This window comes from Marmota monax, unplaced genomic scaffold (assembly GCF_021218885.2).
Source record: "Marmota monax isolate L192 unplaced genomic scaffold, Marmota_monax_Labrador192_F-V1.1 WCK01_AAM20220418_F8-fsc00145, whole genome shotgun sequence".
Lineage (NCBI taxonomy): Eukaryota > Metazoa > Chordata > Mammalia > Rodentia > Sciuridae > Marmota > Marmota monax.
In genome coordinates, this window is record NW_026695201.1 from 2,555,199 (window position 1) to 2,571,764 (window position 16,566).

Here is a 16,566-nt window from a genome sequence, read left to right on the forward strand (position 1 = left end):
CCCACATCCTCCCCTCTCCTTCTCACTCATCTCCACTCTCACCCCCGCCCCCATTACCCTGTCCCCTCTCTTAAGCCCACTTAGATGATCTCTAAGTTTTCTTCCAGCTCCAAAGACAACCTTCTTTATCCATTGGGAGCCTTTAACTAGAACAGCTGGATCCTCTCCCACTGAAGCTGATTCCTTCTGTAACCCCCACCCCCCCCCCCCACACACACACACACTCCTCTGTCTCAAGGACTAAACCTCCTGCCAACCTGGTCCCACCTCTGTTAGAAAAATCTGACCTTCCCCTTTTCTCTCCAGATGCCCCACTCACAGCCTCTTTCTTTTGCACCCAGATCTCTGCATACCCCTACAACACCACCTCCTCCATCTTCACTTCTCAGAGACTCCGATGTGGCCCAGAAACCCAGGGAGGCAGAATAGCTCGAAGTCACTGAGTAAATCAAGTCAGGCAAGTTCATCCTGCAAGAAATAATAACAACTACCTAAACACTCAAGAAATGTTGCAGAGGCAGGCAGAGATGTTCTCCAGAAACCATATGCTCTAGAAACAGCAAGAGAAAGACAAGAGAGCTGCATCCTGACTATCCAGAGAATATTCTGTCTGCTTCTCCCTCATTGACAGTCCCTTATATAGATTGGACTTTACTGGTTACAAAGTGCTTTCTACATCCTTGACTCTGAGTTCTGGTATGACAGAGGCATTAACTACATCACAGAAAGTTAACATACCTTATCTTGGAAAAGGAAAGACTACTCCAACATTAAAGATGAGCACAAGGAGGCACAGTGATCAGCACTGAAAGAGAACTGATCCAGGAGTTAGAAAACAGGCACCCAAATCCGTCATCTAGGGACAAAATACTGGCCTCACAGGATTGGAAGACACTGTAATAACATATTGTTCCATATCCTAGCCAGCACCAGCATCTTTTATTAACTCTCAGCTTAACCCCAAATAGGTCAGTTAACCTCCTATTGGTCTGTTATACCAGTATACTTTAGGAGTTAGATCAGATATTTTTTAAGAACTCTTAACATACCTGAAATTATTTAATTCCAGGATCCTAAAACTTAGAAATTTAACTCCCCAAAGCTAAGTTTCAACAAAACTAACTCAGACAGATCCTTTTTCTAAGATGTACCAAAACTCCTCTATAGATCCTCAATCACAAAGAACAGCAAACACCAGGGACTCGGGGACTCTTGGAGCATGAGCAAGTGCAAACACCCTGCCTCTCTCATTCATCTTGTCTCTGGTCTAGGGGACAAGAGCTGCATTAGTCACAGATGCACTGGGTCCTTAAAAGGGTCTGTGGATCAGACATTCATTCACGCAGGCATCTCACTAACTAAAACTTGAGAAGGATCAACAGATCTTCTGAAAGATTAAAAAAGAAGAAAAACACTGAGGGCAAGGGCTGGGAATAAAGGGGTATAATAGAGTTAAGGGAGAAAATACTGAGTTGGTTTATGCTGCTTTGTTGGATGACAGTCTGAGATGAAATCATGTTTTTTGGAACGTAATTTCTTTGACTGGCATTTGTAGGAGACGTTGACACCCATGGCCTGGGAATCTCCCAGAAGATGTTTTTGGAGCTGGGGCCACAAATTGTTGCTGAGCAAATAACTAGAAGCTCTTGAGTAAGAACAAGGGATGTTTGTGTTTAGGAGAATGGGGATGGTAACTAGTTACCCACGGGGGAGAGTTAACCCTGGGCACAGTATAGATAGGGGGAGCCCGGGATTTGGGGGGATCCCCAGTGCGAAAGGAGAAGGCGGGGCTGGAGGACCTCAGGCTAGTGGGCACGCCCTTGCCCAGGCCTGCAGTGGCCGCTCCCGCCAGCTGGCCCACCGCCCTGCCTGACTCCCCTCCCTCCACCCCAAGACTAAGAGGGGTGCGTGCAAGGGGTCCCACTGCTGAGCCAGCTCCCTCCCTCTGCTCCACACCCGAGCAGGGCTGGCGGAGCTCCCGGGGGAGAAGATGGAAGGCACCACCAATGCACGGAGGGGGTGTGGGAGGCGGGGGGAATGGGGAATGCGGCAGCCTGGCCCCCCCCGCGACCAGCCCAGCCCCCCGTCACCCCCCCTCCACCTCCAACCGAATGGTTTGCTCCGAGCGCCCTATTTAATCCCCGCGACTGCAGCAGCGCCGGCTCCCTCCCGGTCCCCGCCTCGGCCCCGGGCTTGGAAGCGGCTCGGGGGCGCCCTTTCGGCCAGCGACGTTGTCGGCCCCCTCCCCAGCCCCAGTCCCTGGAGACCCACGATCGCCAGCGCCCAGCCAGGGAGCCGGCCGGGAAGCGCGATGGGGGCCCCCTCCGCCCTGGCCCTGCTCCTGCTCCTCGCCTGCTGCTGGGCGCCCGGCGGGGCCAACCTCTCCCAGGACGGTGAGTGAGGGAGGGGGCGGCGCCAGGGGAGGTGGGGACTGACCCGAAGCCAGGGTTCGGATTGGGAGCCTGTCGGCTTTGTTTGGAACCGGGGGGTTGAAGTCGCCAGCCGCTGTAATACCCTTGTGTCTGTCTCTGAGCATCCCTGTCTCCGAGGACCGTGGGGTGTGCCGGCGTGTGCACCCTCCCGTGTACACCGTCGAGTGGGTGTCATCTGCGTATGCGCCCGGGGTTTGCATCTCGGGGTTGACATCTATGAGGAGCAGCCCGGGGTCTGGAGGTGTTGATGTCCGTGTGCTTGTGCGTGTGCGTGTGTGTGTGTGTGTCTGGGTGTGCGCGTCTGTGTTGGTGTCTGGTTTTGCATTTCTGTGTCAGTATCTGTGTGTATGTCTGTGTCAGTGTGTGTTGGGGGCGGAGTGAGATTTGTCGCTGTTTCAGTCAGGGCGTGTGTCGGCTGTTTGTGTATGTATGTCTGTAGGGGTTGGGTGACCAGAGCCATCCCCAAACTGCTGTGTGCAAACATTTCTGCTCCCCCGCCCGTCCCCCCCACCACCACCCACGGGCGAGCTCTGAGTGGGCAGGGAAGGGGGCCTGGGTGAGGCTGCCGAGGGGGGCGTGGGCAAGGGAAGGGGGGCTTCTCCTTGGAGCAAAACAACAACACAGGGCGGAGGGGGCCCCAGTTTGGCTGTATCCCTAGCGGTGGCAGAATCGGAAAAGACGCCCAGACAGGAGAGGGGGAAGAAGGTGGAGGGGAGGTTGGGCAGAAGGAAGGATCAAGATGTTTGGGGAGGAAAATCTAAAGCTTTCCTGGGCTGAACATTGATTTCCCCCAATTTGGGGTCGGGTAGGGTACCTAGCTCCGTTACCCAAGTCTACAACTCAAACCTTTGGTTTGTAAAGGTAGAAGGAGGAAGGAAGGGAGTCAGGGGAAGAAAGAGGCGGGGCCAGGGGTGAGGGGACTTGGGGAAGAGCCCCTCCCGCCCAGGGCCAGGCTATGTAGGTCAGCGCTGTGGGGGCACCTCAGCCTTCTTAAAGGCTGCTGATGGTTAATGGGGTGGCATGGGGGCACTTTGTAGGGAGAGCAGGAAGGGAGCCTCAGCTCCCAGCCTCAAGTCCCCAGAGGAGGGAGGGCGGGCTGTGAAGGGACTACAGGAATGTATCCTCCTCCACGCTCCTCCGCCTCGGTCAGAGGTGGGCTGGTGGGGGAGGAGAAGAGGGAACAGGACCTCTGCGGAGCCAAGAGAAGTGAGGAGAGCGGGGGGAGGGCGGCTCTGCCCGGCCAGATGCCAACGAAAAACAGAAGAACCGCAGGGGAGGAGAAAAGGGGAGGCGGCTCCTGGGCTTTGGACTCAGTGGCCAGCAAGGATGGGCACAGGGCGGGGCGGGGTGGAGAGGGGAGGGATTGAAAGTAGAGAGGATGATGTAGAGAATTTCATCGGAGGAAAACAGGCGAGGAGCCAGGGTGCTGGAGGAATTATAGCTCCACCTTGCCTGACCTCTTCCCCGAGCCCTGTCTCCATCATAGTGCAAGAGCTTCCCCTGGTATGGGGACCCTGGGGATCCCCTCCCTACAGTAGACTAGCTGACCTCTTCCACCCTCTACTCATCAGACTCCCTGAGGGGAGTTCCTGCCCAGTCACCACAGAGACAGGAGCCTCTCCTCTCCCCTATATGGAATCCCCATCTCCAGAGAACTGTTCTGATGACCCTAGTCACAGAGGAGGTGAGCAGAGTCCTGGGGGAGAGCAGGCTAAGTGCAAGGCAAAGAGAGGCTGCTGGCTGTGTGTGCCTCAATAATGAGACTCCTACTGGGCCTGGACTTTCAACTGCAGCCCCTGGCCTTCCCTTCCTGCTTACTGAGTTAAAGGGGACAAGTGTCACGCAAACTATAACTATTTGGCAGTGGGGACTGATGTGCCAGGCTGGGTCCTAAAAAAGATGTCCTCTCCAAAGCCTCAAGCTCTTCTACTCCAGGGTATAAATGTTAGAGACTAGAGTAAATCTGTGCACTAGCCAAGTCTTCCTTCACCAATTGCACTATTCTTTCTTGGTCCTCAACTTGGGAGCCCAGCCCCTACTCAGGCTTAGAGTTGAGAGAAAATGCTTGATTCTCAAATTCAGAAATAATTCTCAGAGCAGTGGCTTGAGGCAAAGAGTGGAAGGCAGAAACTTCTGAATGGGGACTTTCAAGGGAAGAGGTGGGAGGTAGGGAGATGGGAGATGGGGTCCTTTTCCAAAGAAAAGTCACATTGTGCCTGGTTTTGCTTGTAAAGCATCAGGTCTACAGAAAGTGGGCATCTGTCTAGTGGGCAGTATCTTGGGATATACTGATGTATGAGACATAACCACAAGATCATCCATCTTTAAGTAACTCTGCCCCTGAGGTTCTGGATCTGAGAAGGCCAGCTGTGATGGTGGGAGGTAGGTGCATGGATTGAATGCTCACAGATAGCAGTCCTGAAGGTCATTCTGACCAGTATCATGTAGGAGGTGTGTCTCATACCCCTGAGTTGTCCTGGAGGCCCTGGGCGTGGGACGAGGTAGTACAGATCTTAATGGGTAATGTTTGACCCAAACTAGGAGAGATGTGGTTGTGAAGGTTTAAAACGTCCTAATATCCTAATGCTTTTGAATGGTCAGGGGTGTTGTGGGTGGGTGGCTATTTCCATTTAGAATAAGGAAAACAAACTTTATGGACTGCTGGGATAGATAGCTCCCCAGAGTACAGCATAAATTTTTTAAGCTTGCTAAGGTGAAAGAGGGCTGGAGATTGGGGAAAAGGCAAGGAACTGATACCTGAACCTGGCTATTAGTGCTCTGGCTAAAAGCTCAGAATTTTGCCACCTGTCCCTCCTTATCTTTCTCCACTGGTATTGGCAGAAGTTGGCAACTCCAGGTTTGAGGGATGTAAGGCCTAGGATTGTACAATGCGGTCAGCTCTGGTGCACAGCTCGACATTCAACATTGTGACCAGCCTCCTTTGGATTCTTCCTTCCCCAGTATGCTCAGCACTCTGATTTGACCTAGCAGAGAGACAGATGGACGGACGGCCTTGTTTTGTTTCAGACCAGGTTATAGCAATTTAACCTTGTGCTTCACTGTCCCGTACCTGAAAATCTTTTCCTTCCCAATGACCTTCTGTCCACTGCCATCTATTCTCTAGCCCCCTGGCCAGCTGCCCAGTGTGAAGATCATGCCCAATGTGCTCCAGAAGTCCAGCAGGCCTTCACTCCACTGCTGCCCACGGATCTGCTTGGCAGAGCTATTCCTTCCAGTTTCTGGTCTAGTTGCAGTGGTAACTGTTCCGCTTCTGTTCCTCTTCTCTTCCCAGTGGCAGCTATTAGGAAGGATATGCTCTCCCTTAAGACGCAGGCATCTTCTGGCACAGGGAAACTGAGACCATCACAGAGAAATTATGATAGAGTACAGTTTAGTGAATTCCATGAAGAACCAGGCTGTCTGATGTGGAGCCCAATCTAGGGAATATCAACGGCCTTCCCAGCAGTCATGCCAAACATTGTATCCTCAGCTCTCCCTGGGTCTGACAGCATGGTTGGTTTTAGTAGTTTTCTCTAGGCCTGTGGTTATTTCAGTGAAACTCCTTTTCAAACAAGCAAAACACATCAAAGGAGAACTATTCTTGTTGAGATAGAGAAGTAAGACCTGTAGCCCTTGCTGCCTTCCCCTTGGCTTCCTGCCCTCTTAGAATCCTCAAGGAACAACCTGGGTTCTGCTATACAATTCAAAATCCTCTGCCTGAGGCTGAGAGTAGAAGGAGCCCGGTATAGACCCTTAGGCTTCCTTCCTTTCCTTTCCCAACTGGAGAAGAAAGGAGGTCCAGATCTAATTCCAAGAGTGTCTTGTTTGGGATATTCAGTATTCACTTAGAGAGGGTGACTCATAGTTCTGCAGCCATAAGATTCCACAGATGGCATCTTTTGGGTGTTCTGGTCACTTTGAAACAGCAGACTGTGTAGTCGTGCCATTGCTCCATAAATCTTTAGATTTTTATTTTGGTACTCCTTGCTGCTGACAAATACTTTCTGGTAGTTCAAACAATATGTAGAATGGGATCAAAAGCTGCTTTTCCTTAAGTCACCTGCTAGGAAAACTATCTTCATGGTTATCACCAGAGAAATAAAATGGAAGGAACTGTCTACTAGCTCAGCAATCCCTTTTTGTTATTCAATTCTCAGTCAGTGGAACCTCATCTAAGGATGGCAATCTAGGTTCCAGATTCTCTTTGAAAAGCAAGCTGTGGACTGAACCAACTCCTTACTGACTAGTGAAATGAAAAATCCAGGGCATTAGAAAGCTTGGGTAATTATATCTTCTTTTATTTCTAATTTTACAATTTCATATTTCCTGTTTAACCAGTGGCTATAGGCCAATATACTGGAACATTTCGTTTCCTGTATGGGGTCATGTCCCAGAGGTCCACCCATAAGCTCTGAGAATAGCAATCCTCATGGGAATGCTCCTAAGAGAAAGACAGAGAGAAGCAAACCCATCAAAAAGAGAGCCTGGAGAAGCAAGCCATTAGGAAAAGAAACAGGTCTCTAAGAGCTCAAATTAAGAATAAATAATCCATGTCATTGTAAAGCAAAGAAGAATAAGTCTCTAGGCCCAAAGATCCATCTCTACCTCTAAGATCAACAGCAGTGGTGATTCCTTACAAAGTCAGACCAGCTGATACTCAGGACTCATAACTATGCAAGTAAAAATGCAATCCAATTCTATTATACACGACAAACCCATCCCTTCTAGTAATAAGAAGCCAAACTCTCAAGAGTCATGAACATATGAAGCTGTTAAGTTTCAAAAAACAGAGGCTCAGTAAAACTACACATTTCTCACTGAAGCAGCAAGTATTGAAGAAAGAATCACTTATTCCTTGAATAAAATTTCCCTTAGGGTTGAAAGAAAGTGACTAACTTTCCCAACTAACATGGAGGTCTCTAAGTCTGGAGGATAATACCCTTCTTAAGAGGCATGACCCCATACCTCTTCTCCGTGTGTATCTAGTATGGGCTATTTCTAGCAGCTTGGGGTGCCAGGGCATTCTGATAACATCTCATAACCTACCTGGTGAGAATACACATTTTTGGCTTCCTCATGTCCTGGTTTCTCACAGGGTCTCTGGACTATTTTCCTTCATTAGAAGATGAGCCAAACTCTGGACTGTTTCCTTTATTATAAGATAAGCCAAACTTTATTCATAGTAAGTTCTTGCAAAGTAAAACCCGCACCATCATTACTAATGCCTAGGCATTTGACATGATTATAAAGTCAGTCATGTGTTCATAAACTAAGTCTGGTGGTATACCCTATATTTTAGTACAATCTTTTGGATATATATCTGGCAGGTTCAAATAAAGTATTTCAGGAGGTCTTTTAGAACAGGCAGTGGTGTAGCATGGTCCTCACAGAAACCCTGATGTCTGTTCAAGGTCTGCCTGCATGACAGCTGGCTGCCCTAACCTATGATCCCAGTTCCTCTGTTCTCTGTGGAACAAACTACCTGTGCTTTGAGCTCTCCATGGTGCTAGCCACTGACAGTGACACTTCAGGCTCTTCTCGTTGCTCTCCATGGTCCTGCTCTACCTCCAAGCTTCATATTCTCTTTACTCTCCACAGTGCAGCCCTCAGAACAGGGCTAGAATCTCCCTCCCACCCCGACCACAGACACACTCATGATCTTGATTGTGGTCCCTGAGCTGCTCCAAGGGGAACCAATCCCTTAGATATAGATCTGGTGAGTTTTTGTGACCATTTTTTAATCAACTGTAGGAGATTATAAAAGAGCAAGTAGTTCTCATGTTTAAAAAAAAAAAAAACTGTATTTTGAGATTCTCAAGAAACTGGGATCAGCGGTGACCTCAGAAGGCCTCCAAATAACTAACTAAATGTTTTCCTATATCTGGACTCGTAGATTAAAAACAGAACTACAGTCCTATTTTAAATTGAAACATTATTTCTCATACATGAACAGTATGTGTACACCCCAGATGTGGAATGCAAAGTGAGTCCTACTGGGTTCATAAGCATGCACCTCTCACCAGCACTCTGAGCCTGACAATCACTCTAAGTGTTCTGACATGGTGCTTTATTTTCCCTTTCCCCTCAACCTTAGCAAATGCAAAGACAATATGTAATAATGGGTTTTCAAAATGGATAACAGAGGAATCCAATATATGAGAGACACAGAAAACAAATATCAAAACCCTGACTCATTTCCCCCACTTTTATAACCATCTGGCACAGAATTAAATGGCCTTAAGTTTTCCAACCCAAAGTCTAGGTCCTTGGCAGTAATCTTAGTAGACATTTTTTTTTTCTTTCAGTACTGGGGATCAAACTCAGGGGTGCATAACCATTGAGCCAAATCCATAGCCTGGTTTTTTTTTTTGTTTGTTTGTTTTGTTTTTTTGAAACAGGGTCTTGCTAAGTTGCTTAGGACCTCTCTGAGTTACTAAGTCTGGCTTTGAACATGCCATCCTCCTGCCTCAGCCTCCCCAGCTGCTGGGATCACAGGCATGTACCACCACACCCAGATTTCAGTATACACATCTTTAAACTGGACTTTGCTACTCTTTGAGAGCATCTGCCAGTAAGCTGATGACGTAACGTATGGCAGAGCGCCGAGAATGCTCAGCCCCTGTCAGTCTTAGACCAGCCAGGCTGCTCCCCATATCACACCAGAATTCTACAAGTTCCTCTTTTCCTAAATGCTAACTGACCCATGTCAATTTCTGCATGATAGTTTATATAGTAGTTATACTGAGGAATGACCTACAGCAAAATCTAGGTAGGGGAGCAGGCTTCCAGAATAAATTTCTAGAGCCCCTCCTTCCTTCCCTCATTTGAATCAAGGAGAAGTTTCATCCTCAAGGACAGGTAATAGGAGTGATTTATCTCTATGAGTAAGCCTTCAGGAAGGCAGAATGGGGGTTACAGTAACATCTGGAGTATCTGGCTTCTACTCATCTGCCTAAGACCCAGTTCTCACAAAGAACAGACACGTTTCAGGAAAGACTCAAATGAAGGGAGTCCAACATATTTTTAAATATATACATCATCCCACTGTGTGAACTCTTTTATCTCTGGGATTCTTTAACCCTCTCATCTCTCTTTCTCCCTTTCTCGTGGGGGGTCTACAGGAGAAGGAGAAGAAAGCTAAATAATATTTAAAAGAATTAAAATACTGTATGCTCTGAGGATTTCTTTTCCCTTCCCCCCCAGCTAGACTTATACTAATTGTGTATTGATTGCTAAATTATAAGCACCTTTAGCTCATTTACTTCCAGCTCAGGGTCAAGAAGGTCAGGTGCATCACCTTGCCCTAGGGAAAAGAAAAAAAGAAAAAGAAATGAAGGCTCATGCCATTCATCTCTAGGATGGCCATTACCTGTCTCTCCCCTTTCCGTCATAGACTCCCAAATATTGGCAAGGTAAGATGGAGAACTAGTGCTTCCCATATTGGATTTCACTGGGAATATGCAGTTTCTTGTTTCACATGTTTATTTTTCATCTCCTTGGCCCTGGCTCTTTGCTTCCAATTCTGAATCTAGAATTCCAGCTAAAGCCTCAGACAGGGTGGGTAAAAAGCTCCTGAAGGTGAACTAGTTTACTGAGTCTCTGACTTAACTATCTGATACTTCTTGGAAACCCAGCAAGACTCTAATACGTACATCAATGACAGGTAGCTAGGGATCTATCATCATGTTCAGTCTTGAAAGAGCCTGCGGCCAAGTTCTTCCGTTATTATAAAACGAGGGGCCAGTTTTACCATCTGCTCCTAACCATTTGTCACCCAGCAAAATGCAAAAATTACAGTGGGACAAGGGCACTCACTAGTTCTTTTATTTCTTAAGAATGAAATCTTTCCAAACATACATTATATGTTTCCCCTCCAATCTCTATCCTATAATCTCACCCAAATATAACCAAAAAAAACACCATCACTAAACCCCTGGGTCTCTCATATTTTCATTTATCCTCAACTGCTGTTTAATGCCAACTCTTTTTTGGTTTCCAAGCCCTGGAGTCCAATGTCAGTGACAGATGGACTGAGCCTCAGCCCTGGGGAGGAGAGGATTTGGCCCTCTCCTGGGGAGTTTGAACAGAAGAGCGAGCCTAAATTCTGCTTTGGGGAGAATCTCTGAGTTTAAGCCATATGGTTTTCTGGAAGTAAAGGTTTCTGATTAATATGGGCATGTGAAAAGGGCTCTGTATCTGGGTCATAATAAAAGCTTGTGAGTTTATGTCAGAAAAAAGAATAAAAACAGAGATATGGATAATGAGAATCACAGTGCATTCTTATGTGTGTTGGAGGAAAAGAGTAAGTAGGTTGGAGAACGCATGTGTCTTAAGAGAGCAAAAATGAGCATATATCCACATCAAAGATGAGACACTCAATGAAGGTTTAAAGAAGAGCGGAAGATATATTTCTGTCAAAACAGTATTCTTTGCCATTTGGGGGATTGTGAGATCTGTAGACTTGGAGGAATGTTGTCTGTTTCAGGGGAGAGTTCAATTCCCAGGAAGGCACAAAGTAAGGCTCGTGTGAACTAAGTGCCGCTGTTTTAGAAATACAGTTTGGTTTTGTTTAGTTTTTAAGTGAAAAGATGGAGGGGGGGAGACTAAATCTCGGTGAGGCTTGGGGAAATCGGGGAAATGGGAGTCGTGTGGGTGTGTAGAGCGGAACACATTTTTCTTCATGTAATGCTCCTAACCGTTGCCCTGAACCTGTCATCCGCACCCTGACTCTGATCACCCAGTGAAGGCAAGCAGTAAAAACAAGTCAGGAAAATCAGAACCAGCAGAGATAAATGCTTTCTTGCCTGCCTTCTAACAAATTAAACTTTTTCAAAGCATTGTTAGCCCAACACACCAAGACATCATCCTAAAATATCTGCAGCAAAGCATAAAACTCAGAGGAGAGTGAGATGGAGCCCGTTCAGAAAAGGAATCCATTTGTGTATTCAGACAGGTCCTGAGGCCCAGGGAGCTAGAGAGGTCCTTCCACTGAGTTAAATGGATCTTTTCCCAAATACTTTCTTCGGATGGGGTACAAAATCCCCCCTTGCATTCAGTTTAAAAGGGTATCTAAGAACTCAGACAAAGTCCAACTCCTTGGCTCTGTTGTATTAGAATGCAGAGCCCAAGTCAGACCCATCCTGATTTCTGAAGTATGTGATCATGGTGGGAAGGAAATGAGGAGATGGGGTAAACAGACACTCCTAAAATGGCTCAAAGCTGTCATCTTCCCAACAAGAGTCAGTACCTGCACAGAACCAGCTCTCCAGAAGTCCTCACTCAGCCTTCCCTTGTGCCTTGCCCCCTCCCACCCTCACAGCCTCTCTGCAGAACCACTAGATGCTTCCCCACCACACGGCCCAGCCCTAGAAGGAAGGAGCTAAGCCAAGAAAGGGGCGCTTTGGGGATCAGATTCCCCTCCTTTTCCACCTGACTGCAGTTCTCCTTGTTACGAGTCAATATTGGCGGCAGAGGGGCTTGTTTTGGTTGGGGGCCAGCCCAGGGCTCCCTCCCAGTGCTAATGCACCGAGAACACTGACTCAATAGCAAATCAAAGCAACAGCTGTCCCCACCTCCTTCCCTGCCACCCACTTGCCAGCCTCTGCGCCTCGGAATCTTAACTAAGTCTCCGAGGGCCCCCCCCCAGCCTACCACAAGCCCACTTCTGCCTCCAGATTTTTTTTCTCTTGAGCTCAAGAATAGGACATGTTCCTCTGCTTTTTCTCTTCCATCTCTTCTAGCCCCTGTCTCCCACTTCAATTCTGCATGGCCACGGCGCTCCACAGTGCATGTGCATGCAGGCAGATATGTGCACAGGTACAACACACACACACACACACACACACACACCTCAGAGTCACTCCTTTTAGCTCCTAAGGACATGTCAGTAGCTTCTGCCCTTCAGCCTCCTCTTTTTTGGGAACTAGAACATGCCAGGAAGGCCTGAAATTTGTAAAGATTCCATCTGCTGCATCTTCAGGAACTCCTTCCTCCTCTCCCCCGGCCCCCAGCTTCTCCAACCTACCTCATACTTAGTAGATTTCGTTTCCTTGAGGTTTGGGGTCCTGGAGTTCCTCACTATCATTAAGGGGAGACAGGGAAGTAGGGAGTGTGGATGTCACTGGGTGTGAAATCACATGTATCAGTAAGCTTTGAGTAAGCTAGTCCACAAGGATCCTGCTATAAAATGACAACAGGCTCAGGAGACTGGGGCTATAACCACAGCTCCCACTGACTGCTGGTGTGGCCATGCTTGAGCTCCTAAACTTCTCTGAGCCTTGGTTCCTCATTGTTCAAATGAGAAGGCTGGGCTGGGGGATGTGGTTCAGTGGTAGTATGTGCAAGGCCCTGGCTTCAATCCTCAACACTGCCTAAACCAACACCCCGCCCCCCAACACACACACACACACACACACACACACGGGAGGGTAGGAGTGAATACCACTTAGGGTCTAAACAACTCTAAAAGCCTATACTTCTAAAAAATCATAGAGGGAAAACTCTTTTAGGTAGAATGAGGTGTAACAGAAAGAGGAAAAGAATTATTGAATTTGGGCAATAAAGAGTCAGAAAGGGCATGAGTTCCATCCTTTCTGGTAGAATCAAAGATCATAAGAATAACCACCTCTGGCCATTAGGAGTTGGTAGAAAATGACCAGATATACAAATTGACTGCAGTCCTTTAGGAAATACATGAAATAAATAAGTTTGATACTTTATTCTTAATATTTGGCTATGGAAAAGTTTTGAGTAAGTGATGTGTTTTGGGTTTTTGTTTTGGTTTTGTTTTGTTTTGTTTTTTGTTTTGGAGTTTTTTGGGTTTATTTTTGTTTCTTTTCTTTAGTACTAGAGAAACCAAGGCTTCACATATGCTAGGCAAGTGCTCAGCCACTGAGCTGTATCCCCAGCCATATTTTTAATAAGAACCAAGAATTAACAGAAAAATAAGTGTTTTTTTTTTTTAATTTTAACCCCACCCTCACGCCCACCACAACAAGCTAACTAAACTACCCCAGAGAGTCTCTCCTCACCCAATCACACACCATTCCAAACCCAGGAAATAAAAACCTTTCATTTTCAACCTGTGGGGGCCAGAACCAAAAGATCTCTGCGAGGTGCGCTATAAAATCTGTTTAGGCCCAGACTGAGTCCTTCCAGACCCTAAATCTCTTGGATAACCTAATGGTGTGAGACCTCTGGGTCTATAAATCCTAGATGTCTGGTCTAAGCTTTACCAAGTTGAGGGGTTCACCCGCATGCTAGAAACTTGCGAGAGAGAAGATTCTGTCCCCACCCCCATTTACCGCCTATTTCCATTCTAGCTGGCATGCGTCCTAGGAGAGCACAGCAAAGCCAGGAGGCAGCAGGCACATGGGGCCCAAGAGGCTCCTTGATAAACAAGGCTCCAGGTGGAGAAACCAGACAGCAGCAGACACGATAGAGGGAGGAGCAAGGAGGAGCACGGTAGCCTGGTCAGAAAGAGCGAGTGGCAGGGAGCGAGAATCCCCAGGCCCAGATCAGGGAGGGAGGCTCCGGCAGCAGGACTCAGCTGGGAAGTTCTGAAGTGCCTGCTAGCTGGAGCGGGGCAGAAAGAAGGAGAGGAGATCCTTGAGGACATTCTGCTGCCTGTGGGGTGACCAAGGCTCATCCCTGAAGAGCAACAGAGAAGAAGGAACATACCCCCAACACCTGAAAAGACAGAAGGTCCCTGAAGACACCCTGGGCCATCTCTTAGGGCCTAGCTTCCATTTGACCATGCTGGACTATCACGGATATTAGCGAATAGCAAATTTAGGGGAGGGCAGGCCAAATTAGAGGGGAATGGAGGAATGCAGGAGGGAATATTTTGGAACACAGGCCAACCAAGTCCAAGACTGGTGACTCCACAGTGACTTCAGCAAATGTGATGTGATCATGGCTACACAGAGTGACTATAAGAAATGAAGTGTAAAGAGAGTTCTTTATCATCAGGGTAGGTTTTGTTTCTTGTTGGTTTTTTGTGGGAGGAAGGGGATTTTTTTTTTTTTTTTTTTTTGCTTTAAAGTCAAAATGACTCCCCCATATCTTAGAGTTATCAAATCTGGCTTTCAGATGGGTCCCATTTCCTCCAATTGCACCATCAGCCGTTGTCTGCCAAACAGAATTGTGGCTCCAAGCATAGACCAAAGCCCCAGGAGTCAAATTGTAAGCCTGATTTTACCATGACCATTGCCTTCCATGTACAACCCAAATATACGTAAGAATTCACGAAGACGCTGGAGTGGGAGAGAAATTAGGAGTGGGAGACTCTGGTCAAGGTGCCTAGCAGTGAGCTTCCTAATGGTGGCTACAGCCTTCTAAAAGTGGGTCCCTTCAGTGTTCTGGGCCACAGCCCCCAATATGTGTTTGCCTTGGAGATAACACTCCTCCACCCACCTGTCATGGTAGTCGTGAGGAATAACAAGTAGGCTGGGAGGAGCAGTATTTTTAACTCTGGAGCTAGAGAAATGCTGAGTCATCACCACCATCATCATCATCCCCATCAACTCCTACTCAGGGAGCAGGTTTTCTCTACCATCAGGGAAGTGGGGCTCCGGCCCCAAGCACTGGTAAGACCATCAGCATTTATACAGGATGGCTCCTGCCCCCTTGCCCTGCCATCCTGAATGTGCACCCTATTTACAGCCCTAGGGCCCATGCACTGTAGCTCTCAAAACACACAGGGCAGGAAAGATACATAAACCAAGCAATCAAGGATATTACACTGGCAGACTATCATAGACTTCCCTCCTAGAGTCACTTAAATTGGAGACATAATACATTTTTATTCATTTGAGTCACTCATTTATTTATTCAATAAATATTTATTGAGCACTTACTATGTGTGAGGTCCTGTGCTTGCAGTGAAGAGCTGAATCATAGGTGTCAATGTATGCTTTAAAGAAGCACATTAGTAAGTCTCCAATTCCCACCTCTGCTACTCTTAATATGAACAATCAATCAGAAGGAAACCAGTGGGTGAAAGGGCTACTTTGTCCTTTAAAATGCTGAGAATCCTAAAGATACCAGAACCCATGGGTAAACAAGACGAGAATCAAGAAGCCCCAAAGCAACTGAAGGCAAACAAGAAGATAATCTTTTCGTTTTTAGCCTAAGTGCTAGAATGCTACAACAACATGAAAAGATTTTGTTACTTTTAATTAAACATGTCTGTTGCTTGATTAACTAAAAATCCCACATCGTGAATCACTGAAGGGGTACAAGAAATGGGACCAAAGGTATAGTGAACAATTCAGAGATCCAGTTGAAAATGTAATTCAGTGGGCACCAATCATAGCATCACCACCAGCAGAAGCAGCCCTTTCCAACTTGCTGTGCTGTTCTTATCATACCGCAGGTGAGCATCACGAATAGGGTTTAGGGGAGCCGTTCCCGGGAAGGCAACACAAAAAAAGGGATCTTTCCCCTCTTATCTCTAACTGACCACCACACACAAAAAAACACATAATTCTGCAAAGGAGAACAGAATATTCAGTGAAAAGATGCAGAAAGCCTGGGCTGTGTGGTCAGTGAAAACTAAGTTCAAAGTCCATCACATCCCAACACTTATTAGATGAATTATATGGACAAGTTTCCTTAACTGAGCTCTAACATGTGCATGATAATTCTTCTTAAAAGCATATACAGTGGTGCATGCCTATAATCCCAGCTACTTGGGAAGCTGAGGCAGGAGGATTGCAAGTTCAAGGCCAGTCTGAGAAACTCAGTGAGACCCTGTCTCAAAATAAAAAGGGGGCTGGGGATGTAGCTCAGTGGTAAAGCACCCCTGGGTTCAGTACCACACACACACACACACAAAAAAAAAATCTTGTCTGGAATACAGTATATGGAGCAACTTACTGGAATCTTGACATACATAAAGTATTGATAAGTATGAAGTCCCTCTGTCTTGTATATTTCTAGAGCTTCCATTTCTAGGAGGTCTCCCCTCTCCTTGGCCTGATGTTTCCTATTCTGTTGGGTTTGGACAGATTTTGAGCCTATGTCTCACAATAGTAGATGTTCAGCATCTGATTCATTTAATAATTAGATATTTATCGAGCACCTGCTATATGCAATATGCTCTATGTATGGGGTCAGTATTGGATACAAAGAT

The 16,566-nt window shown here is 46.9% G+C and overlaps 1 protein-coding gene across 2 annotated transcripts in view; it reads left to right on the forward strand.

Annotated features, from left to right (window-relative positions):
• The first annotated feature begins 2,160 nt into the window (after positions 1-2,160).
• The window catches only part of Cadm3 (cell adhesion molecule 3), a 31,086-nt gene continuing 16,680 nt past the window's right edge, over positions 2,161-16,566 (forward strand). The window contains exon 1 of one of the 2 annotated variants that reach the window (XM_046429035.2): positions 2,161-2,393. In XM_046429035.2, coding sequence (XP_046284991.1) covers positions 2,312-2,393 — 82 coding nt within the window. In that variant the 5' untranslated portion in view covers positions 2,161-2,311. The remainder of the gene's footprint in view (positions 2,394-16,566) is intronic. The other variant, XM_046429036.2, reaches the window with a different exon arrangement.